A 27,099-nucleotide genomic window follows, 5' to 3' on the forward strand; every position below is an offset into this window, starting at 1 on the left:
TACTGTTTTGTTTTGCTAGCAATTTGGAGTTCATGAATATGAATTAATTCACATATAGTTGAACTAAAGATAACTATGTTATCTGCAAAGTGTAAATGGCTTAAATACCTTCTATTTATCTTCAGATGATTTTCTTCTCAATCAAGCAGTTTGAATATTTCTTCTAGGCATGCTGTGAATAGTTTTGGAGATATCATGTTTTTCCAGTGAAATGAATTGTTGCTGTTAGACTGGTATATGCTGATTTGACAATCCTGACATATGGCTCCTCCACTTGCCAGTTCCGTAATGCATTAAGTATTGCACAAGTTTTTAATGAATCACAGGCTTTCTCATAATCAATAAAACCAAGACATAATAGTAGTTGGTATTCATTACACAATCCAATAATCCATTGTACAACTTGAATATGATCCATTGTGCTAAAGCCATTTTGAACCAAAAGAACCTGCCTGTTCTCTTGGTTGTTTTAGAGTTGCACAAAACCTATGAGCCAAGAATTTTGTAAACACTTTGTCAACTACTATCGATAATAGATTGATGGGCTGGTAGTTCTTCAAGTCTTCTGCTTTCTTCTGTATCAGAATAAGGGTAGCCTTTTTCCATGTTCTTGGTACATCATTTTTCTTCAGACGACATAGAATAAAGAGTTTTGTCAAGATTTTGTAGATCGTTTCCCCACCTGCTTTTAGAAGTTTAGCTAAGACTCCATCCACACCTGCAGGGTCTTATTTTATATAAATCATGTTCTAAATTAGAAACAAATTTATTCCATGATTCTCTATGTCTTTTTCTGACTTCTCTTTTAGCTATGACTCTTATTCGTCGTTCAGGTGAACGGTCGTGCTATCGAAGAGCTCCTGAGAGATTTGTGTTTTTTGTTGATTTATTGGTGTTTTGGATTCAATTTAATGGACTTAAGTGTTTAATTTTGGTATATTATTAGAGCTTTATTAACGTGGTTAGTGTACTAAAGTGTTTTATAACATAATCTATGTCGGAAGTCGCCGCTAGATGAATTCGTAATGAGTAGTGTTCGTGCAAGCTCCAGATAAGATAAGTATCATTTTCAGTTATCGATACAAATTACTTAATATTGTGTAGTTTTGTTTTGTTTGCCTTGCGTATTTTAGTGCGTCTATTTTTGGTGTGTTATAACGTTTAATTTGACAAAACACGTTACAGATAAATATGGCACCTGTGCGTAGGAAAATGGCGGCCAGTAATGAAGGTTCGCCATCGTTATCAAAGAACGGTAGCATAAAAGAAATGAGTCAGTGTACTAGCTGTGAAATGTACGCTTTGCGGAGTGCGGTCGGAGTGTGGTTAGATGATGATAAAGGTTTGAATGTGTGTAGAAAATGTAGGGAGAATGCGGAATTGAAGTGTATTTCGGATCGTGAGTGTGATATTTTTGTCAACCTTCAAAATGAAGGAAATAGGGATATGACAAGAAACGGCAAGGTTGTACATGAAAATTGTGAGAGTGTGAATGTAGAAAGTGTGAATGATAGTATAAATGGTTTCTCAGAGAACAAAAAAGATGAGATAGATGCATTGAGTGAGATCGCGTTGTTGAATAGTGCGATAGAAAGAGCAAAACAGCAGCTAGAGTGCACGACAAAAGTAGACTGAATGAACCAACCAATAATAAAAGGTATGACAGGAAAAATAGACGTATGAATGTGAACATGAACAAAATGAAGGATAGAGTGCTGTATGGAGACTCGTTAGTACGAGGTGTGTTAGTAGAGGATTTGACAAAATCGTACCAACCTGGTGCGACCATAAAGGACGTAACTGCGTCTATTAGAGAGCAAAAGGAAAGGGTGAAAGAAATGATTGTTGTGGCAGGTACGAATGATTTGAAAGGAGATAAAATGGAAATAATAGAAGACCTGAATGAATTGTTTGAGGTAGCAAAAGAAAAGAGTGAGAGAGTTAGAATGATTAGTCTTTTGCCACGGTATGACAGTGAAATGTTTAAAAGGAGGGCTATAATTGCAAATGACTTTATGCTTGGGTTATGTATGACGAGTGGTGTGGAATTTGTGGATGTGTGGAGTGAGTTTGATGGGCGAAAGGATCTATATAAGATCGATGGCTTGCATTTGAATGGTTACGGTGTAAGAAGACTTGAGAAAGTGTTGCTGAATGTAGTGGATGTGCAAATTCAGGGAAACTAGATTTGTTAAGGGGGGGGGGAGTAGAGATACAGTCCTTATGGAGGCAGTTGAATGTAAGAATGAATATAATATGCCAGAGCAAATAAGGACAACAAATATGAGTGGGATAGTTAATATAAGGCATCAAGGTGGGGTAGGGGCTAATGGGGGTCTTAAATTCATGTACACTAATACTAGGAGTATTAGGAACAAGAAGGAAGAGTTTTTGGCCATGGTTGGCACTTCCAGACCACAGGTTATAGGTATTAGTGAAACATGGCTGATTGTAGATGATATAACTAGTGGGATTGAATGTGATGGGTATAGTGTGTTCAGGAATGACAGAGAGAATAAAATGGGGGGAGGAGTATTGTTGATGATAGCTGATGAGCTCCAGCCAAGGAGAATAGAAGTTGAATTGCAGGATAGAGAAAAGAGCACATTTGAGGCCATTTGGTGTGAGATTGTGGCTAGCAGAACTAAATATACAATTGGGTGCTGCTATAGACCAGGTGATGGAAAAGATGGTGGTGACAGTATGCACAAGCAAATAGAAGGAATGGGTGGAAGGAGGGTGATTATTATGGGAGATTTCAACTATGGTCGCATTGATTGGAGTGAGGAGAGGACACACGGGAGGAAGGAACTGGATTTTATGCGGATATTAAGGGATAACTATCTGCGACAGCATGTAATGGAAAATACTAAGGGTCAGAGAGTGCTTGACCTAGTAATTACATCTGAGGATTTGGCTGTAACAAATATGACCACATTGCCACCAATCGGTGAGAGTGATCATAGGGTCTTAACTTGGGAGGTGGCTAAAGGTGTAGAATTTTCAATTAAGACAGGGTACATGTGGAATTATCGGGCGGGAAAGTATGACAAGCTTAGGAGTTTGATTGGTTCAGTGCCATGGCATGTACAACTGCAAGGACTAGAAGTTGATAGTGCATGGGAGGTAGTTAAGAAGTGCTTGCATGAAGCAATGGCTGACTGTATACCTAGAGTCCGAATAATAAATCAAGTAGGGGTTAAATGGATGAATAACACCATTAAGCTTGAGTTGCAAAAAAAGAAACAACTATGGAGGGAATTTAAGGAGAAGGGTGACCGGCAGGCACATGAACGGTATAAAGCGCAGGCCAGAAGGGTGACGAGTGTGGTAAGAAAAGCAAAAAAGGATTACGAAAGAACATTGGCCATGCAGGCTAAAGAGAATCCTAAACAGTTTTTTAGATATGTAGCAAGTAAAAGGAAAAATGTACATGGCAGATTGATTTTAAAGAATGCCGATGGTAGGGAGGTAACCGAATCAGTTGAGATAGTTGAGTTACTGAGTGAGCACTTTGCAAAAGTATATCATCCAGGTGGTGACATTGCAGAAACGAATAAACCAGTAGATTATACGGGAATTGTGGTTAATGAAGTGGAGGTGAGTAGTCTATTGCATAACCTCAATGTCAATACATCTGTGGGATTGGATGGTATACCAGCTCGTGTTGTACGAGAAGCAGCTAAAGAATTGTCAGTACCCTTGACCATTTTGTTTAATTTGAGTCTCGGGTCTGGGTTAGTCCCGCGCGGGTGGAAAGAGGGGAAAATAGTTCCACTGCATAAAGGTGGTTCCAAGACTGCTGTTGTAAATTACCGACCGATTAGCATATCAGGAATCATTGTCAAGGTCTTAGAGAAAATAGTCAAGAGGAAAATACAAGATTGGATAGAAGAAAATGGGATACTGTATCGGGGACAGCATGGTTTTGTGAAGGGTAGGTCATGCCTCAGTAACTTGCTCACGCATTATAACACAGTGACGGCCGAACTGGATAAGGGTAATGGGTTTACGGTGATTCTACTGGACCTTGCCAAGGCCTTTGACAGGATTCCACATGGAATTCTAATCAGTAAATTGCAGCATATGGGAATGGACATAGGGTTGATGAGATGGATAGGAGGGTGGTTAACGGAGAGATATCAGAGAGTGGTTTACTCGGGAGTAGAGTCCACAAGACGGCCTGTGACTAGTGGTGTGCCACAAGGATCTGTTCTTGGACCACTGCTGTTTAATTTGTTCATAAATGATATAGGAAATGATCTGAGAGGAACAGTACATTTGTTTGCAGATGATGCGAAGTTGGGTAGGGCAATAGTGAATGCAGATGACGTCAAAATTTTGCAGGATGATTTGGATAGATTGGAGGTCTGGGCTAAGGAGAATGGATGTCAGTTTAATGTGGCAAAATGTAAGGTTATGCATTTTGGGATGAAAAGATTGGCGGCAGTTTACTGCATTGGTGGAACCCTGCTCCAGGAAATTGATGAGGCACGAGATTTAGGAGTGTTGGTGGATAAGGAATTGAAATTTAGGGGACACATTGCAAAAGTGACCAAAATAGCTCATCAAATCACTTGGTTGCTGAAGAATACGTTGACAAGCAGAGACAAGCAGGTTATTGTTCCTCTCTATCGAGCCTTGATAAGACCCCATCTAGACTACTGTGCTCAGATTTGGTCACCTAGGTTTCTTCTTGATGGGGAGGAGGTGGAGAGGATCCAGAGGCGAGTGACCAAGATGATAGCAGGTCTGTGGAATGAACCGTATGAGAACAGGTTGAGGATTTGTGGGTTGCAAAAATTGGTTGATAGGCGGAGGAGGGGAGATATGATTGAGACATTCAAATTACTGAAGGGTTTCTATAAAATTAATTCAGAAGATATTTTTGAGAACAGGGCTGGTTGTGGGAGGACTAGGGGACATCCATGGAAACTGGGCAAAAGTGTGGTTAGTAAAGGTGTTAGAGCTGGGTTCTTTACTTTTAGAGTAGTGAATGAGTGGAATGCGCTCCCTGAGTCTGTAGTGGATGCTGTGACAGTGAATGAGTTTAAGGCGAGGTATGATAGATACTGTATGAATGTCGGATAGTTGTGATGAATATGATTTGGGGCCTCCCTCGATGAGTCTAATGACTCCCTGGAGTTGCCCGTAATAATAGTAATAGTAATTCTTTTATATTCTATTTCATTTTCTAATCTTTTACTGCTTAACCATTTGTGATAGGCTTCTTTTTTCTTTTTGATTATTTCTTTGATTGTATCATCCCAGATCTTTAGTTTTTTTTCTTTTATTGAATTTTTTGGTCTTTCCTAAGCTTTCATTTGCTGCTGCATTTAGTATCGTTTTTATATTAAGCCAATCTATTTCTATTTCTTCATTTTTTTTTATTTTATCTAGATACTGGTTAATTCTTTGTTCATATAGCCATTGTACATTTGTGTCATTCAATATCTAGTTTTATAAACAAATGTTTCAATTTTTCTTTCTGTTCTTGTTACTTGTAGCCATTTAGGTGGTAATCTTAATTTTATTTTAACAAGGAAGTGGTCACTGCTTATTTCATATCCTCTGTGAACTCTAACATCTAGTGAAAATTTTGATGTCTTTTCATTTAATATGAAGTAATCTAATATTGATTTCCATCCTCTTGCTGCCCAAGTATATTTATGTATGTCTTTATGTTTATAGAAGGAATTCATTATTTTTAGGTTATTATAAACTATATAAGATGTATATAAGATTTTGAAACACCTAAATGCAGATACCAAAGAAAACATAAAATTAAACACTGAATTGAAATTAGAAGAATTTCTAAATTACTACACAGAACTGTGGACAGACAAATATTTTAAAAAAGACAACTGGCAAACAATTAACGAAAATGAAAAGGAAATAACTGAAGAAGAATTAGAAATCAGCCTGAAAGAAACAAGAAACGGAAAATCACCTGGAGAAGATAAGCTAGGTTCAGAACTATATAAATACGCAGGAACAAGATTCAAAGGAAGACTCTTATTATTTTTAAATAAAATTTACTCAACTGGTATCTCCCCAATAGAACGGAAAAAAGCAATTGTGATTCCTATCTTTAAAAAAGGTAATAGAGATGACCCTAAAAACTATAGAGGTATCAGTATACTAAATTCATGTTACAAAATATACAGCAGAATCTTAAGTAACAAACTAATGAAATATTCCGAAAACTTTATTCTAGAGGTACAAAATGGATTTAGAAAAGGACGATCATGTATAGACCCAGCCTTCTGCCTAAAATTAATAATAGAGAAAAGAAGAGAATATAATTTAGAAACACATATTGCATTTATTGACTTTGAAAAAGCATTTGACAAAGTTAAAAGAAACATATTATTTAACATATTAAAAGAAAGACAAATACCAAATAATATCCTAAAAGCTGTCACAAGTATATATGAAAATAATCAAATACAAATAAGATTAAATCATGAGCTATCATATACAAGAGAGATAAACCAAGGGTTCCGATGTCCCCTCTCAGCAACTCTTTTTAATATCTACTTAAATGAAATAATAATAAAATGGAGTAAAAATTTACATCAAGGAATTAAACTTTCACCTACAGTTAACTTAAACACTCTCCTCTTTGCAGACGACCAAATAATAATTACAAATTCTGAAGATAACTTACAGAAAGCTATTTTAAATCTAAATGAGACATCCAAAGATTATGGTATGATAATATCAACGGAAAAATCAAAAACTATGGCCTTTAAAGGACAAGATCCAGCAAGAACTAAAATAGTATTAGATAACAAGATCTTAGAACAGGTGAATTCATTTAACTACCTAGGATGTATGATCACTTATGAAAATGAAAAAGATATAAACATAAAAATTGCAAAATATTTAAAAATAACAGGAGTAATTAACTCTATATTTAAACCAAACCAGGCTAAAAGTATACAATACATTAGCCCTACCGGTCTTAATGTATGGAAGCGAAATCTGGACAATAAAACAAAAAGACAAACAAAGATTAACAACAGCAGAAATGAAGTTTATGAGAAAAACTGCAAAGTATACCCTATTTGATCACAAAAGAAACGAAGATATTATGAAAGAATTAAACCAAGAACCAGTAATTGAAAAAATTAAAAAATATAAACATAGATGGATGGAACACGTTCAAAGAATGAAAACAGAAAGATTACCAAAACAAGCCTTAAAGTACAAGCCATTAGGAAAAAGAAAACAGGACGTCCTCTTAAACGACTTCTAAGGCCGGAACAGGCCATACTAGGCCTAAATCCTTGATACAAGAAGTGCAGCTATGACTCCATCCACACCTGCAGCTTTTCCCGTTTTGCAAGCTTTGGATGCTCCACATAACTTCTTCTGGTATCTGTGGCACTTCAGTTATTTCGTAGTTGTCTTCTTCTTCATTTGATTCATTGCCCTGATATGATATGATATGATATGATATGATATGATATGATATTGAGCAAAATTCTTCAATTCTTTTTGCTATAGCATATCTATCTCTGGTTATGTTTCCATTTCATATGACTACAACCATCTGTTCATTGCAGTTCATCAATTGTTGTTTGGCTCTTTTGAGACTGCAGTTTGACTTTGTTGTATGAGTTTACAATTGAATTTTCTTATTTCTTCCTTGATTTTCTGATTGTTTTTCACAATTCAGTATATTCAGTTTTATTTTATGTGTTATCAGCTTGTGTCATTTCTCTTCATTTCTTCAGAAAATTTGTCTTGTTTCTGTTCTGTGATATCAACTATTTCAAGTGAGCATTGCAAAATTTTGGGTAATAATATCATTACTTTCTGATGAATCAGCATTGTCATCTATAATAAGATTTTTAAGTCTGTTCTTTAGTTCTTTTTGGAATATATCTTTTTTTAATGTTGAGTTTGTGTACATCTATGTTTTGCTTTGATCTTAAAAACATTTTCTTCTTTCTTTTTGGCAGTTTATTTGAACTTACTGCATATGATGGTTACTTCCAATGTTGAAGTTGATAATAGAATAGTCCTATAATATTTGTCTTATTGCTGAGGATAAAGTCAATTTCACTAGTTTATCAATTTGGACTTCTCCATGTGCACTTCCTATGTTTGTTTGTTTTTCCCTGAAAAAAGAATTCATGATGTACAGGTTTTCTTTTCTGCAAATTCTATTAGTCTTGCTCATCTCTCATGTCATATCCAAAATTTAAAATTTCTGGCACTAAGGTCTCCCATTACAATGTTCAAATGTTTTCCTTTGTTATAAATTTGGGATATATTATGAGAGAAGTCTTAAATTTCTTCATCAGTATTATGACTTGTTGGTGCATAGACTTGGATGACCTGGAGAGTATCTTTTTGAGATCTGGACAGCAGCACTTGCTATTTGATCAGATATACTGACAAATTCTCTTATGCTGTTCTTCAATTTTTTGTTAATCATGAATCAAACTCCACTGATTCTTTCCTTATCTTGGCCTCTATTGTACAGTGTCGCCATTTTTTAATGAAGAATTATGTTTAACTTCACACAGTCCAAGAATATCACATTTTAGTTGCTTTAGCTCTTCAGTTAGCCATGCTTCACTGCTCAGAGTCCTGCAGTTTAAAGTTCCAAGGTCGATTTCCTAATGACAATGTGATCTGGTTACCCAGGGACTCTAAGCGCTCTCTGCTTTCATATTTATTCTGCCTGCTGCTGAAGGTATTAACATTTTTGGACCCTGGGGAATGAGGACCATTTTATTCTTGCCTGATTCATCTTCGAAGATTGAGCCATAATTCACTACATCGGCCCATTGTGGATTTGTGAATGGCAATATTTTCATATGGGATTGCCAGTCGTCCCAAAACCAATAGTCCATGGCTCTTTATTTAATATATTCAGAGCTGCCCTGATATCCAATGGATGGTAATCATGGCTTTCTTCTATCTGTCTATTTCAGTTGAAGAAACCAACTTTAGATACGCTATCTAAACCAACTCTATTTAGTTGAAGAAACCAACTTTAGGTAATAAAAATTTTCACAAGCAAATAAAGATAGTATGAATAGAGAGTTTAAAGGCCTCAATCTAGCAAGGTAAGTTATTAATATGAAGGATATTATTTATCCATCATTATAGCCAGAAAGAACTGAAAACATTTCATAATATTAGAATATAACCTTTGACAGTGGAGTTGACTTGGTCTGCATTACTTTAAAACACATGAACTCTGCAGAACCAGTGCATTCACCATTTATTTGTGCTTTTAGGTTTCACTGGCTCGAGCTGTTTTGAACTGTTGGTTCTGATCTGCCTGGTCTCTGAGGAGAACAAAGAGTTCAGAATGGCTGTCAGGCAAATGAAACCTAAAAGCACTAATAAAAGGTGAATATATGGTTACTGGGCAGAGTCTGTGTCTTGTATGTGCAAACCAAGACAACTTTGATGCCAAAAGTTGTTCATAAGTTCTTCTCATAGGTTCTCTGGTAAAATTTTGAAACTTTTAAGTTTCAGTTCTATCTAGCTGATGGATAAATAATATCCTTCATGTTAATAGCTTATCTTGCCAGATTCAGACCCTTTAGACTCAGTATTCCAATATTTTATGTATGTACAGAGAGTTCACTTATAAAAATATAAATTTCTGACATGGGATTGCTATAGTATTGAACAGAGGGTTTTTGTCCTCTGTTCAATATTGTTTGGTCTCTAGGTGGAATGCCCATTCATGTTGGCAGGTTTTATTACCGCACGGTGAGCAGATGTTCACTGTATGCTGAAGTTTTGCCTGTCACTGCATATGGCTGAGGCCTGGTAAGGTGATGGATACCCTGCAGATGTGCTGGACTGTTGATTCAGTACAGTGTTCTTGGACACAGCCTAGAGATCCATAAGAAATGAAGTAATATAAGAGTGACTTCTTATGTCACTCACAAATAGAAACTCAGTGATTTGAACAAATTCATTTCTGCCTGTTCTCTGATGAAAACCAACAGTTTAAAATAATGGTCTGGTCAGCGAAATCTAAAAGTTCATAAAAGGTGAATTTTCATACAGAATATACAGGCTCTTGAGCAGAGTTCATATCTTAAATAGCACAAACCAAGACAACTTCAATACTAAAGGTTATATGCTCATAAGCTCTCTAGTAAATTTCGAAACTTTAAGTTCCAGTTCTATCTGGCTATAACAATCTTTCTTCTACTGTTCTTAATGGGCCCTTAAGCACCTAAAATCATTGGTACATCCCTTGGATTTCACAACCATGATTCCAGGATAAGGTAGTTAGCCCTATGACAATAAGTACACTTTGTATGTAAATTGAGCGTGTTTTCCTGGCCAAGTTTGCTCATATGCAAGATCAAAAATTAGAGTTTCTGAAAGGAAAAATCCTGATAAAGGTGCTTTGCATCCTAGATGGGATTCAAACATAGGTCTTTCCAACCGAAGGGCATCGTTGAAACCAAATGAGGGCCATGGCTGTAACAATGATCTATATTTATCCTTCATATTAATAATATATATCAGGGGGCATATATTCAAGATGTGCTGGGAGTGCAGTGTGCACCCATGGAGTAATATCACATATTATATTTATTCCTGTTAAAAACTTCCTTGATTGTTTCCTGGCTTTGTGTGATTCCTAAAATTAAACACAATGCACTAATGCTTCATGAAGAGAACACTTTTCAATGCATAAACATTGCATCGCATTCACGTTAATAGCCCGGTATGCAGTTGCATATACAGACACCATTGAGCTCTTTAAAGAGATGTACCGATGGCACATTATTAAATTACATTCTTCAGTTATTTCAAGAAATATTCTAAAAGCTTCTTACACAGCAATGATGTGTAAGAAGCTTTTACAGCATGACAGGACAGCACATTTGTCATAAATTTAGTGATACCTTGTGATTCTTTTTCATGTTCCTTCTAGTGCAAGATTTGATACCATGGTACAAGCACAACGTTATGAAACCAATTTATTATACAATGAAACCTGTGGAGAATTCATGACTAAACAAACACACATAATAACCACAGTAATAAGTTTTAATAAGTAAATATTTCATCCTAAGTATCTTAAGTATCTGTACTGACAATGTTCTAAGATACTTAGGATGAAATATTTACTTATTAAAACTTATTACTGTGGTTATTACATGTGTTTGTTTAATTATGAAACTAAGTACTTGTAGGTGGGATAAGGATTCTCAACCTTTTTTTTTAAAACAAAAGGACAATTAGTAACCTCTTTTTTATGAAATCTTTGTGTATATTAGAAGTCATAACTTCACAAAAAAAAAATGCTGAAATCATTAATGTATCTCTTCCTAGTCAGCAAACTAATATCTCTTAATGTTAATTTTATTGTCATAGTCTGATGAGCTAATCCAACTCTTCCTTTTATTTTAGATTTAAATTTTCTATTCTCAGTTCTCAGTTAATCACTGACTCAAATACTGTATACAAAAAATTTCATTTGTTCCACAGTTCTTGGCTATTTTTACGTTTAGTGCAGATTTATTCTTACTCTAGTAAAAACTATGGTGTTTGTTTTTACTAGGTGTTTGTTTATTAACAATTAGTCAACTCTTCCAACCTTACACAAAAGATTGTTCAGGAGAGAGAGAGAGAGAGAGAAATTTGTTAATGTATTTCTTGAAGAGTTGGAGATTGTATTCAATGGAAAACATTATATGCAGAAGAATATGTCAAAGAACAGAGGTATATGAAATGAAGAGAATGAGAAATTTGTTTGGTGAGTCTTGAGCTCAGCAATATATGGATGTTGACCAGCAGCTGTGCATGTCGTTCAGGATTAGAGGGAAGTGGAGGAACAGTGGTTAACAGTTCAGTAGAGTAGTATCCATAGCAATAGCTACAGAAAAGATATAAAACAGAAACAGAGCATCAATGGGAAAGCAAATGAAGGAATTCAGTCAGTGAGAGAAGGGTCATCTATTACGCAAAAAGCTCTCTTACACTCAAATATTAGGTGGATTGGGAATTATGAATATCACTCTCTCATCTGGGGTAACTCAAGAACATCTTAGAATCACTGAAGAGAGCTCATAAACAGTATTTCTCTTCTACTCAACTCCTAAGTGTTAAGAATTAATAAGAAGTGAAGCACTGTTCATAACAAAAAAGAATACCAAGCTTTTTTTTTTTTTTTTTGGAGGCTGAAGAGGCCATGGATGTGATGTAGTTATGCAAGGATAGGATAGGTGTGAAAGTCAGCCAAAGAAGGGAAAAGTGATCTTTGTTAGTGAAAGCAGTGCTAGCAAAAGTAAGGCATGGACTTTATTCTGAAATAAGTCAGGATTACATTTGAATAACATTAAATTTCCCTAAATTATCTTCAGAATAGGATTCTATGTTGGTGAGATAGGATTCTGTGTCTTCAATATAATTCAGATAGGATTCTCTCTTCAATGTTGGTGAGAGTAGATCATGGATGTATAAGAGAGTAACAGGAGAAAGCAAAAACCCTTGGAAAAACTTGAGCACAGATGGAAAAATCAGATGAGAAAGAATCTTCATCATAGCAGGCAGTGACTGACCAGAGATAAAAGTGGAAAAATAAAGAAGGCTGTGATTTCACACTCAAAATAAATACCTTGGAAATATCGAGTGAACACATGAGATCCTCAAATTGTGTTAATGGCTTGTATCCAAAAATGATGTAAGCAAATAGCTTCAATTTGCATGCTAATAAGGTCTACTTTAGCATGCAAATTGCAGAATCCATATTGGTGATCTATAGGTGCATGTATGGTGGGAGGGGGGGGGGGGGGAATGCATATATTTTTACTTCCTTCCACATACCCTGAGTGGTTTAAACTTTTAAATTCAAACAAAAAGAAAACACCAAAATTAAACTAAAAATTTAACTTGCACACAAGTTTATATCCCAGGATATCTCATATGCAACCTAACCTCTTAAAGTAATTTATTAACTCATTAAAACCCATTAAGAGATCGAGTCTTTACACTATTGTAACCAAATTAAAAATCTTTAATTTACAAAAAAAAAACGTATATACATCATTAAATTATCTACTTAACTATGCGTGCCAATGCATTATTCAGGTTATAACAAGAAAATCACTTTAATTATACAACTTCTTTTCAGTTATCATTCTTATATGGATACAAACTTCTAGAACCTTAGTCTTTTTTCTCCTACAGAACTTTCATTTGCTCTTGAATTCACACAACTAACACAGAAACTGCCCTCTTTATGACAGCAACATAAGTTAAAGTCTTCTTGCATCTTAAAATCACAGAACACTGAAGAAAAGGGTTATTATTATATCAGGCAAGGGTTATTAGTAATAACCCTTACCAGCATCATATCATCTCCAGAGAACCGAATATCCCCCTGCAATTTACTGACAATGTAATTGACATAAAGGTTAAACAGTAGTGGTCCCATTAATGAGCTCTATTTTAATGCACTTGTAAACTTCTGCTCCCCTGACACTGTTCCCTTATACAGCCAGTCTCCAAGAGGGGTCACTAACCAAATATCTCAACTCATACGCTATAACTTAAATATCAGCTTATCATGAGAAATTTTATATGAAAGTATGACATGACATAATTTTATATGAAAGTAACAACAAATGCCACTGAATAAACTAAACACTATATCAACCATATCATCACTTTAGAATGAATTAACTTTCTTTATGAAAGGCTCACCATTTTTCTTAAAACTATATCAACAGTTAAAAGTTCAGAACAAATTTGCCTTCTATATGAAAGCATCTGAAGAAATAATTATATCATACGAACTGTTAGAAGTCACTTATCTTATTGAGAATCCTAAATAAACTTTACTGAGCCCATTTCTATGTGAACTGGAGATCAATAAAGTTCCTTTTCAGCCTTAACTAAAATAAATCCTATATGGATTAATGATTACTAAAAACTTCACACTTATCTCTTTATACAAGGATATCCTTTCTCGGTCTTCCATTTCTTGGGATGACATTTAATTTCTGTTCAGTCTTCATACATTGAAGACACAGAAACTCTGCAGTTTTTCTCCTGTAGTGTTTCTTTTCTACCTTCCGAACAGCTGAACAGTTAGCAACATTCAATAATATTCTTTTTACTTCCATGCATGCTCAGAAATACAATAGAGTAGAACAATTTCAGCTTCAGCCAACTATTATGCACCAACAGTACTGCTTTCATTGCTGGGCTTGAAATGATAAAGTTCTTTCACAATGCAGAGAAGTGTATTTAATTATAATTTTGTTATGAAAGTAACAGATATCATATCAGTTCTTCATTTTATAATCTTTCATGCACTGAGGCAAGTTCATTTAATCACTATGGAAAATATAGCAGTGACTTTCACCTCTCTCTTCACTAACACGTCATAAACAAGATTTCTCTATGAACAAACAGCAGCAACATTACAAAACTTTTGACAGCTCATACAAAATCACAATTAAGCTTTAATAACTAATTTTAATAAATTTATTTCATATCTAAGCAACACTTCAGTATCCAAAGACAAAAATTAACATTTCAAAATGTCTTGCTTATGACATGCAAAAATAAACATTTACTAATAATTTTTATAAAATAATACCTTATTACTAACTTCTTAACTTTAAATTAATTCATTTTTATATTTTTAACTTATGGGATATCTGAATTTTAATACAAATATCCTAGAAATCACTAAATAACCAATGCATTTCCAGGTAGCAAGAAAATGGATGTTAATGACCTCTGTCCCTTTCTGAAAGTACTAGGCAACTTTATCTTTTGTTTTAGAAATAGGCTGGAAAAAAGCTTGCTTCCCTGCTGTTGAATAGATGCTAGATGCTTGTAAAGGTAATACAGGTTGGGTGCTAATTCTGGAACAAAAGCTCTTAGAGGAATTACTACTGTCAAGGTTCAGTATTTTCCTGATGTCTTTGTGTTAAAAACTCAAAGATTGATAGACATATCTAGAGTGGTTTGTGAAATAGTGGGGAGGGGATTTGTTATGTTCATGTAAGGAAGAGTTGGTGGAGAAGACTGATGATAACAGTTCTTTTACTGTTGAGAGATGCTGCCACTGATCCAACAGGATGAGAGAAAGAGAAAAAACAAAGTGAAAACAAGTAGGGCAGATATTTTCCCCAACAGCCTTGCAAGGGATCAGAAGGTGTCACTGCCATTTGAGAAGGATTTAAGCTTAGTGGGTGCATTTGGTCCTTACAAAGTTTGCTTTAGATCTGCTGATAATCTGTTGCTGTTGAATGAAATGCTCTTCAGCTTGAGCCACTGAATGTATGATGTATTTTTAGCTTGGAATGATTTGACACATTTGCTGGAAAAGGTATGAATTAGAGTCATGGATTCTGAGTGGAATAGGGAATAAAGGCACTCATCCCAGCAAAAATAATTTTAGTTATAAGATCAAAGCTTGGATCAGGAGAGAAAGCAAAAGTAATAATCAGAAAAGAGGCACAGAAATCCCGAAGGTCATCCCAATCAGCACCATTTTAATGCTACAGGATAAAAAGCAGAGATCAGTAGGGAGAAAGACAATCTGTAGGCAAAAAAAAAAAAAAATAGATAAAGTTGTGGGCAGAGATGCCAAGAGAAGAGCTCACATTGTTGAAGTATTGGGAGGAGGATGGTTAACTAAAGGTACAAGGGTTGGGGAGAATGATGTGGGTTATCTGGAACTGAGGTAGATAGGTTAACAAATGATGTTAAGTCATTAGCTTCTTTATACAAGTTGCCCAATCTTGAAAATACTTCAGGCACAAACTTTGTTTGCTTACACTTGGAAAAAGAATTAAACCAAGAATATAATTTTCTGCCATTTTTAATTTATAGTATAACCAAGTGGAAAAACTATCTCTAATCCAGAGTATTTTGATAATAAGGTGTGACTCCTTTTGGCTATCCATATATAGAAATATGACTACTGCATTACTTCAACCTTGGTATCACCTATGGGTCTGGCTCCCACTGATGAGATCTCAATAAAGGTCAAAACAGGTAGTGACCCTTCCCATAATGTACAGCATTATACATGTCTGCATGGATATGTATTTTGATTATTGAATACTAAGGCAAGTGATGTAAAGTCATTAACTTCTTTATACAAGTTGCCCAGTCTTGAAAATAGTTCAGGTGCAAACTGTGTTTGCTTACACGTGGATAAAGGATTAAACCATGAATATAATTTTTTGGCATCTTTAATTTATTCCACAGGATATGGATATGACAAGCAATATCAAGTAGAGTGATGTTGTCAAATATCATAATGTGGAAATGGACAATGAGATTTATTTGTGCCTATGTCCCACTAAAAAAGAAGTGGAGAAATTATTTCAAAGATTAGAGAAGGCAGCTGACACACCAAAAATGGAAAAGTTTGACATTCTTGGAGATCAAAACAGCAGAGTAGGAAATGAGTACCATACATACAAAAATCTTTTGGGAAAATTTCGAGAAAAGAGCAAAGCTAATAAACATGGTCAAGTACCCTCTGAATTTCTGTTCAGGACACAGACTAGTTATTACTAACACCATATTCCAACATGAAAATGTGCACAAATTGACAAGAATAAGAAAATTTCATATAGTAGATAGTGATGTTTTCCCACTGGTTTAGGACACAAGAGTATAACAGAGTATTTCAAATAGGAAGTGATTGCTATTTAGTTTTGAGCAGGATAATATTGATTTTTGCATTGAAAAGAAGAGTATGTAAGAAATAGAAAGGGGGATGGTAAACCCCTTTATGTTTTAATAGCCGGGTGCGAAACTTGGATCAAAATCCATCGAGTTTCATGCCGAAAAAACTATCGGCAGGCCCAAGTATAAATGATCACTTGGATAGTACAACACCAGGGCAACTCCATGCAAAGGTGGAGCAAGCTCCCTCACTAACTTTAAAATTCTTTCATAATTCTTGCTTCACCTTTGCATGGAGTTGCCCTGGTGTTGTACTATCCAAGTGATCATTTATACTTGGGCCTGCCGATAGTTTTTTCGGCATGAAACTCGATGGATTTCAATCCGAGTGTCGTACCCAGCTATTAAAACATAAAGGGATTTACCATCCCCCTTTCTATTAACATGTTTGCCGGTAAAATAGCCTTTCGGCTTATTAAAGTATGTAAGAAAGTTTTAAAATGAATCAAAGTCGAACAACTTTCAGATGTGAACTGTGGAATTAAAATACCCAAACGTTATTCAAGAAAAAAATGAAAGAGTTTGAAAACAGGAACCAAACCTTGGAGAGTAAGTGGCAAACTCTGAAGAAAACATTGATTGATTCAGCGAGGGAGAGGCACATGATATGGTTGTCTGTAAGGAGCAAAAAATCAGAACTCCATGGTGGATTCAGTAAGTTAAAGAGTCATTCAAGGAAAAGAAGAAACCATATCAAAATTTCCTGGAAAATAAGTCAACTTGTGCTCTTTGAAAATACAAGGACAACTGTAAGAAAGCAAAGAACTGTGCAAAATTAGCTAAACAAAAGTACCATGGGAAGACTTTGGTAAGAACATTGAAAACAAATATCAAGAAGGCAGCAAAATATTCTGGTGGCTATTGAAAAAGCTTAAAAATAAAGAAAACGTACTGTAGAAGGAATCACAGATAATAAAGTTGACATGAAAACTATATAAAGTTATCTTTTATGTATGGAGTAATTACTTTGAAAGATTGCTAAATGAAACAAGCAGTGACAACGCAGTAGTAGTAGAAAATCCTCAACAGACAGGCTATCAGGAATACATATCAATGATTGAAGTAGAAAAAGCCTGAAATGTGGAAGGTAGCTGATGTAGATGATGTTCAATATGCTCAAATATGAAGATATGTTGTAGATAGTTTTACAGTGACTACATTGCATAATCCAGAAAGCCTCGTTAGAGGTCGAATTCCAGACGATTGGAGTAGAAATCTCATAGTACACATCTGTAAAAAAAAAAGAGAGACAGAGAAATAAAATTGAATGTGAAAATTAAAGAGGACATTCCTCAGTGAGTGTTCCTGGTAAGATTTATGCAAATATACTTGAGAAATGGCTAAGAAAAATTATGAAAAAGAAGCTTGGAAAAGAACAACTTGAATTCAAGTCAAATAAGGGTTGTCAGGATCAAATTTTAAGACAAACAGTTGAGAAATTATGGGAAAATAACAAGGATCTGTATTTAGATTTTGTCATGTGCCTTCTTCAGATTTACATCTATAAAAGGCATAACATGGCACTAAGAGGAAAGCTGTTCAAAGCACTCCAGTTATATGGCAGACACAGGAACAGTATAATGGCCAGGCCAGAAGGATAACGAGTGTGGTAAGAAAAGCAAAAAAGGATAACGAAAGAACATTGGCCATGCAGGCTAAGACAATCCTAAACAGTTTTTTCGATATGTTGCAAGTAAAAGGAAAAATGTATATGGCAGAATGATTTTAAAGAATGCCGATAGTAGGGAGGTAACTGAATCAGTTGATATAGTTGAATTACTGAGCGAGCACCAGGATAGATGATGACATTGCAGAAATGAATGAACCAAAAGTTTATACGGGAATTGTGGTGAATGAGGTGGAGGTGAGTAGTCTATTACAAAACCTCAATGTCAATACATCTGTGGGATTGAATGGTATACCAGTTCGTGTTGTACGTGAGGCGGATAAAGAATTGTCAGTACCCTTGACCATTCTGTTTAATCTGAGTCTCGGGTCTGGGTTAGTCCCGAGGGGGTGGAAAGAGGGGAAAATAGTTCTACTGCATAAAGGAGGTTCCAAGACAGCTGTTGTAAATTACCGACCGATTAGCATATCAGGAATCGTTGTCAAGGTCTTGGAGAAACTAGTCAAGAGAAGAATACAGGATTGGATAGATGAAAATGGGATACTGCATGGGGGAGAGCATGGTTCTGTGAAGGATAGATCATGCCTCAGTAATTTGCTCACATTTTATAACACAGTAACGACTGAACTGGATAAGGGTAATGGGTTTTCAGTGATTCTACTGGACCTTGCCAAGGCCTTTGATAGGATACCACATGGAACTCTAATCAGTAAACTGGAGCAGATGGGGATGGATATAGGGTTGATGAGATGGATAAGAGGGTGGTTGATGGAGAGATATCAGAGAGTGGTTTATTCAGGAGTGGAGTCCAAAAGACAGCTTGTGATTAGTGGTGTACCGCAGGGTTCTGTTCTTAAACCACTACTTTTCAATTTGTTCATTAACGATATAGGAAAGGATCTGAGAGGATGTGTTCACTTGTTTGCTGATGATGCAAAGATGGGTAGAGCAATTGTGAGTGCACAGGATGTCAAAATTTTGCAGGATGATTTGGATAGTTTGGAGGACTGGGCTAAGGAAAATGGATGTCAATTTAATGTGGCAAAGTGTGAGGTTATGCATTTTGGAGTAAAAAGATTAGCAGCAGTATATCACATTGGTGGAACCGTACTCCAGGAGATTGATGCGGCCAGGGATTTGGGAGTGTTGGTGGATAGGGAGTTGAAATTTAGGGGGCACATTGCAAAAGTGGCTAAAACAGCTCATCAAATCACTTGGTTACTGAAAAATACTTTAACGAGCAGAGACAAACAAGTTATTTTTCTCTATATCAAGCCCTGATAAGACCCCATCTGGACTACTGTGCCCAGCTATGGGCGCCAGGGTTTCTTCTTGATGGGGAGGAGGTGGAGAGGATCCAGAGACGAGTGACCAAGATGATAGCAGGTCTGTGGAATGAACCTTATGAGAACAGATTGAAGATTTGTGGGTTGCAAAAATTGGTTGATAGGCAGAAAAGGGGTGATGTGATTGAGACATTCAAAGTACTGATGGGTTTCTATAAGCTTAATCCAGAAGATATTTTTGAGAATAGAGATGGTGGTGGGCTTGGAGAGTGGTAAATGAGTGGAATAAGCTGCCAGAGTCTGTTGTGGGTGCTATGACCGTGAATGAGTTTAAGGCGAGGTATGATAGATGATGTGTGAAGACGAATAGTCGTTCTTGACATGATGTTAGGGCCTCCCTTGATGAGTCTGTCGACTCCTTGGAGTTGCCCGTAATAATAATAATGGGACATTATATCAAGTAGTACATGGTTTGTATCTGAGCTGTAAGAGAAGCAGTTAGAATAGAAGTTGATACAAGAAAATGGATTGATGTTACATCAAGTGTGAGAGAAGGATGTACATTACATCCACTGTTATCTGTCATCTACATGGATCCCATTATGAAGTAAAGTGGTACAAAACTTAATGTGAACATTGGAAATGTTAATCTCAGCTTTTTATTTTATGCAGATAATGTAAGACTTCTAAATAAAACCAGCATAAGTCTGCAGGATTCCCTAACTAAGTCGAATAACTTCAGTTAGGGAATGTTGTACTAAATTTGGTATGAAAATAGGCAGAAACATTAAAAACATCAACTGCCTCCTAAACGGAAGCCCCATAGAAACCTATTGAATGAGTAAAACATTTTGGCTATTTATGCACAATTTTTAATGAAGATAGCAAATTTAATATGGCAATGGACAAATGAATTGGCAAAGTTGGTATGGTAGGAAATCAACTAAATAAATTTATATGGAATAAGAGAGAAATGATTCAAAACACTAAACTAGCTGAATACAAGACAATGTTCAAACCAATTTTAGCTTATTTATGGATCTTAGAGTTGGATTAGAAATAAAACACTAGATCAAAGAGTAGAGACCATAGATATGAGAGTCCTGAGAAAGATTAGCGGCATGAACAGATGGCATCAATGGCAATATCATATTAAAAATGAGGATATTAGGAAAGAACTTAACATTGTTAGCATTCAGGAATGTGTTAACAGAGCTAATCTCAGGTGTATGGTTACTTAAACAGAATGGGAGAGGAAAGGTTAGCAAAGCAAGTGTTTTTTCCAGAATGGCAAGTGAAAGACCCAGAGGAAGACCAAGATTTAAGTGGATTAATACGGCTAAAAATGCTTCAGACTTAATTTGGAGGAAAATTATTGATAGAAAGTAAGTAATGATGTAGCATTTTCGTGTAGCACTGTCATAATATCCTGTGTGCCTCCTGAGGATACATGTTGGAAATTTGTTAAAGAGAATAATGAAATTATATTGACTCTGCTGATCAGAGGAGAAAATGAATACTTTCCTACTTCATATTACTTTTAATTAGTATGTTTAATTTGTTCTAAAGAAATAAGGTTGTTTATTTATATAATGATAAAAGTAAAAGTTAATGTTCTAAACTGCTAAAACATGTTAAAATTTACCTTTCTACAAGATGTAACCCAGGGTTGTAACTCATAAGGACTGAGAGGTGGGGCTGAGCTGGGTGCTATAAAAAATTCAAAATTACAATGAATAGATTACATTAAATATCAAAAACAATTCTTTTTTTTTCTTCATTTATTTCAAACATTATGCTTATCTATTTGTCTGCTTGATTACTAAACTTTTCTCTCTGCAATTGTTGACCAGTAAACATCAGTTTTAAAATTTGATGGATATAAACATGAAAATTCCAATTCCATCAATTAAAAAAACCACATACATATGTGGTGTAGCTAAAAAGAAATTAAAAAATTCATCGATTATATACACTCAGCTCTCACTATACAGAACCAAATTTCAGGAATAATTTCATACATTGGATTTTTTGGTATACAATGTTCCTTTAGAATCCCTTTAAAATAGTACTGCACCTATTGCACTTATATGATAATTTTGCAGTAGTTTGTTATAGTCAATGAATTTCAGATTTCATATTGTAGTTGCTAGCTATAATGAGTGTTGAATGTATAACTCTATGAGATATATGCAATGTTTATGTTAGATAGTTATATTATGGAGATAGATAGAGGGGGGGGGCACTGATTTAAGTTGTATTCACGACACAGATGTGAACATATGAACTACAGCACGTCTACTAACTAATGTGCAAAAAACAGATCAAGAATGGATGAAACAATTTTGCTAAAAATTAATATCTAAGACTGTTCAGGAAACTTACAGAAAGCTTCCTTTTTTTTTTGATGGGTTATTCACTTTATTATACTTGATAAGAATTGTATTTTTGTTTCATTCTTTACCCAAGTGCAAGCAAACAAAATTTATACTTTAATAACTTTAGTTTAATCCTTTATCCAAGTGTGACCAAGGTAGTATAACACCGGGCAACTTGTTGCAATGAAATAGGAGTGATGAGGGCTTTCTCCACCTTTGCAACGAGTTTCCCGGTGTACTACCTTACTCCAGTCCTGAAGATACTTTCAGGTGCAAACTTTGTTTGCTCACACTAGGATAAAGGATTAAACTAAATTTATTATAGTCTAACCAAGTGAAAAATAAACTTTCAAAATTTATACTTGAAGTACCTTCACTTAGCTTTTAATTTTGCCGTCATCAAAGATCACAAAAAACAATGATATGTGCATGCAGGCACTAACGCTGAGCAAATGAGGCTGAATCAAGGCAACAGAAGTGGGGCCTAGTGTCCTAAATGTTGTCCCCCTAATGGGATAAATTTGGTTGTCTTGGTCATTGGGCTGACAATCTTAAAATGCATGCTTCCCAAATTTGGGGCAATCTCATGCACCCAAATTTGTTGAAGTTTGGAAAGTTTCTCAGAGCTGAGGCAGATTTGAGGCATAGTCTTTCATACTTGTATTTGCTGAGGTGAAATAGAGTGGCTTTCTTCCAACGTATCTTGTGGTGGGTGTGTAAAGCATAGTCAGCAAGTCAAAAGTGGTTGTATTGGTGAAACTGGATGTAGTCCTTTTGTTTGGATATTCTGATATTGACCTTACAACCAGTTATAGACCACATAGGAGATTGGCATCTCGTATCTGCTCCACCAAAGACCAGCTACATCCCCTAGACTTATCAGGACATATTTCCTTAGGATTTTTGTTAATTGTTTTGGCATCCCCAGATATATGGTATAGTGATAGATTTTGAGTAATCTCTGCTTTGAGGGGGGGGGGTTTGCAGTTACATGGTTTTAATAATTTTGGGGGATTGTAGCCATTGGCTAAGAGTGTTAAGGATATGGTGAAGTTCAGTAGTTACGGCACTGTTTTAATTTATAGCCCTGTTATATGTTTTTTTTATAATCCTGTATTGTTGGGGTGGGGGAGTACTACTGGTGAATGTATTTACCTCTACGTGTAGGTTTTCTGCAAATGGAGAAGGCCAGGGATTGATCAGGCCGGTATGAAATCAAAGTATCTAGGAATGGGAGGCTGTTATTGATTTTCTTTTCCAAGATAAACTGGATCCCAGGCTGTTGATTGTTTAGGTGTGTTAAGAAATTCATGCAGCCAAATGGAGAACACATCATCCATGTAGCATAGCTAGACAGTGGGTTTATATGGGGAAGAGTTTATGGCTTTTTCTTCAAAGGTCTACATAAAGAAGTTGGCTGCCAGGGGTGGAGAGAGTGGAGAACCTATGGCAGCCCCTCTATCTGTTTGTAGAATTTTCCTTACCAAATGAAATAGCCCGAGTTCAAGGTGAACTGAAACAGAGCTGAGATATTGGGAAGAAATATGGCTTGGATGAGGTCCAAGATATCTTTGCGGTGCACTCTTCTGTTCCCTTGATTCAGCATCATTTGTTCAGTGTTAGAGCCTGCATGCACATTGTTTTTTGTGATCCTTGATGATGGCAATGTAACATTGCTGAAATACAGGAAGGTATCAATTAAAGTTTTTTATCATTAATATTCTAGTATATGTTGTCATTTTCTGAAAAATTAAAAACTATGTATATCCAACGCATACGCTTATCTATAAGAATTGAAATACCTTCACAACTAGTCTACTGGTATACAGATGGCCACTGATTTCAATTGCATCGGTAAACCATAATACAAAAACATTCTGGGAAGGATTAATAAGCAGGCCAATTTCAACCTTTACTGAGGTCTCATTAGTGGAAGCCAGAGCAAAGATAATACCAAAGTTAAATCATAGTACAAGTCATATATTTTCAACATACAATAATTGAAGAATATTTTTTCAGCTCAGTTATAAATTGTATATCATTGACAAGAAATTATACTATCAAGTATAATATTATTATTATACGATATCTCCATCGAGTACAGAGACTCAAACTATTATATTATACGAGGGTGGTTAGAAAAGTTCTCAGGTTCGACCATAGATGGCAACACTATCGGCACAATTTTTATTTTTTCTAAGTTGGTACATCTGTCATAAGCATCCGTGTGAAATTGCAAGTCATTCTATCAAGTAGTTTGTTTTATACAGCCATCTGAAACAAAAGTGTTGTCTGTATCCCTTGATATGGATAAAATTGAATGATGATGAACAGCCTATTTTTCTACCTACTTCAGGGTGAAGTCCTCTCCCATTGCAGGAAGTTTTGGGTCTACTACTCCCGTGGTAACCCAATCCATATTGGGAGAGTGTATCTATACTTGGGTGATTGAATGTATGAAGGTGGAAGACAATCACAAACATCCATGCCTTCGTGGGATTCGAACCCGCAACCTCTTGGCTGGGGAGCAGATACGCTAATAACTCGGCCAACCAGGTGGCATAAAATCAAGTATTGTTGGGTTATAAAATTCTCTGTAAAAGAAGGTTTAATGCCACTCTTCTCCTTCGTTTTTGACAATTAAGAAATGGGCTGCCAAGTTTAAACTGAACCGTACCAGCCTTGAAGATGATACATGTGAGGGACGTCCAAAAAGTGTAACACCACCAGAAATCATTCATTGATCAAGTACACGATATGGTACTGGATGATCAGCGAGTCAAAGTGCATGAAACTGCAGAGACTATAGGCATTTCAAAAGAAAGTGTAGGATATATTTTGCAAGAAGAATTGCAAATGAAAAGGCTTTGTGCAAGATGGGTGCCATGCTTGCTCACAGAAGGTCAAAAACACACTCGCATGAAAATCTCTGAACAGTGCTTGGAGCATTTTAACAAGATTAAACTAATTTTCTGTGTCAATTTATTACTATGGATGAGTCTTGGATTCACCATTACACACACCAGAATCCAAACAGCAGTCAAAACAGTGGACAGAAGCCGGTAGTTCAGTGCCAAAGATGACAAAGTCGGTTCCATCAGCAGGAAAGGTCATGGCATCGGTGTTTCGGGATGCTAAAGGCATTTTGCTTATTAATTATCTTGAAAAGGGAAAAACAATAACCGGGGAATATTATTCTGATCTTTTAACCAAATTAGACAAAAAAATTCGTGAGAAAAGACCTGGTTTGCAGAAGAAAAAAAAACCACCTTTCATCAGGACACTGTACCTGCCCACAAAAGTGTTTTGGCAATGGGAAAATTAAGGGATCTGCACTATGAATTGTTGGAACATCCACCCTATTCCCCAGATTTGGCTCTTTCTGACTTCAATCCCTTCCCAAAACTAAAACTCTTCCACACTGGTCAGTGTTTTTCTTTGAATCAAGAGGGTGATTGCAGCTGTAGAGGGGTATTTTGCAGATCTTACTGAGAACCACTACAGGGACAGGATAATGGCAAAGGAGCATTGCTTGAATATATTATTAGTCTTAAGGAAGATTATGTTGCAAAATAAAAATAATTTTGAAATTATAAATTTGTTTTTTCATTGTTAGGCCGAGAACTTTTCTGACCACCCTTGTATTTACATGTGGGAGTGCTTACTGCTAATCTGAAACAGATTGGTAGCACCTATATCAACCTGGCTGAAATCAACACTGCCATCAATGCATTAAAGGAAGAGCTTAAAAAAAAATTGACAGTTTACCTTAATTTCAGTGTAATAAAATATAGTATCTGTTGTGTAATTTATTAGTGGTGAATGTTTCATGGCTTTCCAAATAACCAGGTATATATGTTTTTTTGCATAAGCCAGAAACATTGCTAAACACCAAACATGTAACTTTGTCAAGGCATTTCAGGCATCTGATAAGTGGGCTTACACTGGGCAATGAAATTCATCTCACATCTAAAGACAACTAGAAACATCAATGTCCAAGGCAGGATTCAAACCTGCAGCCCATTAATTGGAGGGCAAATAAATGTTGTGTGGACTAACTTCAGTTTGTTCATATACTATCCAACAGATCAATTTCCACCTCTTTCCCATCTCAGTGTTTACAGAATTTCTTCATTTTATGAGCTCTCATATTATGGACAGAAAACAGGTAGATCTCTACAGATACATTTAGAAGAACATTAAATTCCATGAGTCTGATAAATCAGGTCTCATCAGTCATGTCACTTCTAACAGACACATGGTCCAATGGCAAAAGACTTACATCAAAACCTCTTTTTATTTATTTTTATTTTTTTGGAAAGGTATTATAAAGAAAGTCATAAAGCCTGCATTAAACAACTTTTGATAGGAATGGCTGCCTAAAAGCCTTTGAAAGTCAGCTTGTTTAATACTCTCCATTACTAAAGAAAAAACTATGGTTCTCCTGCTGCATTTAATTTCTTATTCCTTCCCTCCTCTTTTACCTTGCTGTGTTGAGGATTTTTCTACATTTAACTGTTATCGTATTGAAGATAAGGTGGTTAGCCCTATGCCTCCCCGTGTGTCCTATGTTCTGTAGATGTGGGGTGTGTGTTCATGGGCTGGTTTGCCTGTTCTGGGAGACAAAAAACCCACGTTTCCAGGTGAAAAAACCTCCTCCTAATTCCATATGAGACTGGCTAACTCACCTTTAGTGGAAAGAGACCAGATAAAGGTTCCTCACATCACTGATGGGAATCGAATCCAGGTCTTTCTGATTGAAGGACTTCATCTATACTGACTGAGCTATGGAGGCTCTGCATTTAACAGTACTATTTTTAATTGTTATTCAATATGATTTTCCCTTTAATTGTTTCTAGGTTACTGATGATGGTCATGAAACATGACAGAAAATTCTGCATTAAATGAAATGCTATATTGTCCTCAATGTATGTAAATTCTTCTCTCATTTATTATCATATTTAGGATCAGATGTGACTAACAATTAAATAAAGTTAAACACTTGATACATTTTACCCAACTCTAATAAGATCTGATTGGGTGTATATGGCTTGACTAGAGTAGCATAAGATATGATCCTCTTTTGCATAAC

At 35.7% G+C, this 27,099-nt stretch overlaps 1 protein-coding gene across 1 annotated transcript in view; it reads right to left on the reverse strand.

Moving 5' to 3' along the window:
• Nucleotides 1-27,099, reverse strand: part of RhoGAP1A (Rho GTPase activating protein at 1A) — a 587,523-nt gene that overhangs the window by 222,770 nt on the left and 337,654 nt on the right. The window contains exon 15 of the mRNA XM_090414103.1: nt 21,275-21,339. Within this exon, the coding sequence (XP_090270229.1) occupies nt 21,275-21,339 (65 nt within the window). The remainder of the gene's footprint in view (nt 1-21,274; nt 21,340-27,099) is intronic.

The sequence above is a fragment of the Typopeltis vanoorti genome, chromosome 24, assembly GCF_054136105.1.
Source record: "Typopeltis vanoorti isolate ZY-2024b chromosome 24, IOZ_Tvanoo_1.0, whole genome shotgun sequence".
In the NCBI taxonomy this organism is placed as follows: domain Eukaryota; kingdom Metazoa; phylum Arthropoda; class Arachnida; order Uropygi; family Thelyphonidae; genus Typopeltis; species Typopeltis vanoorti.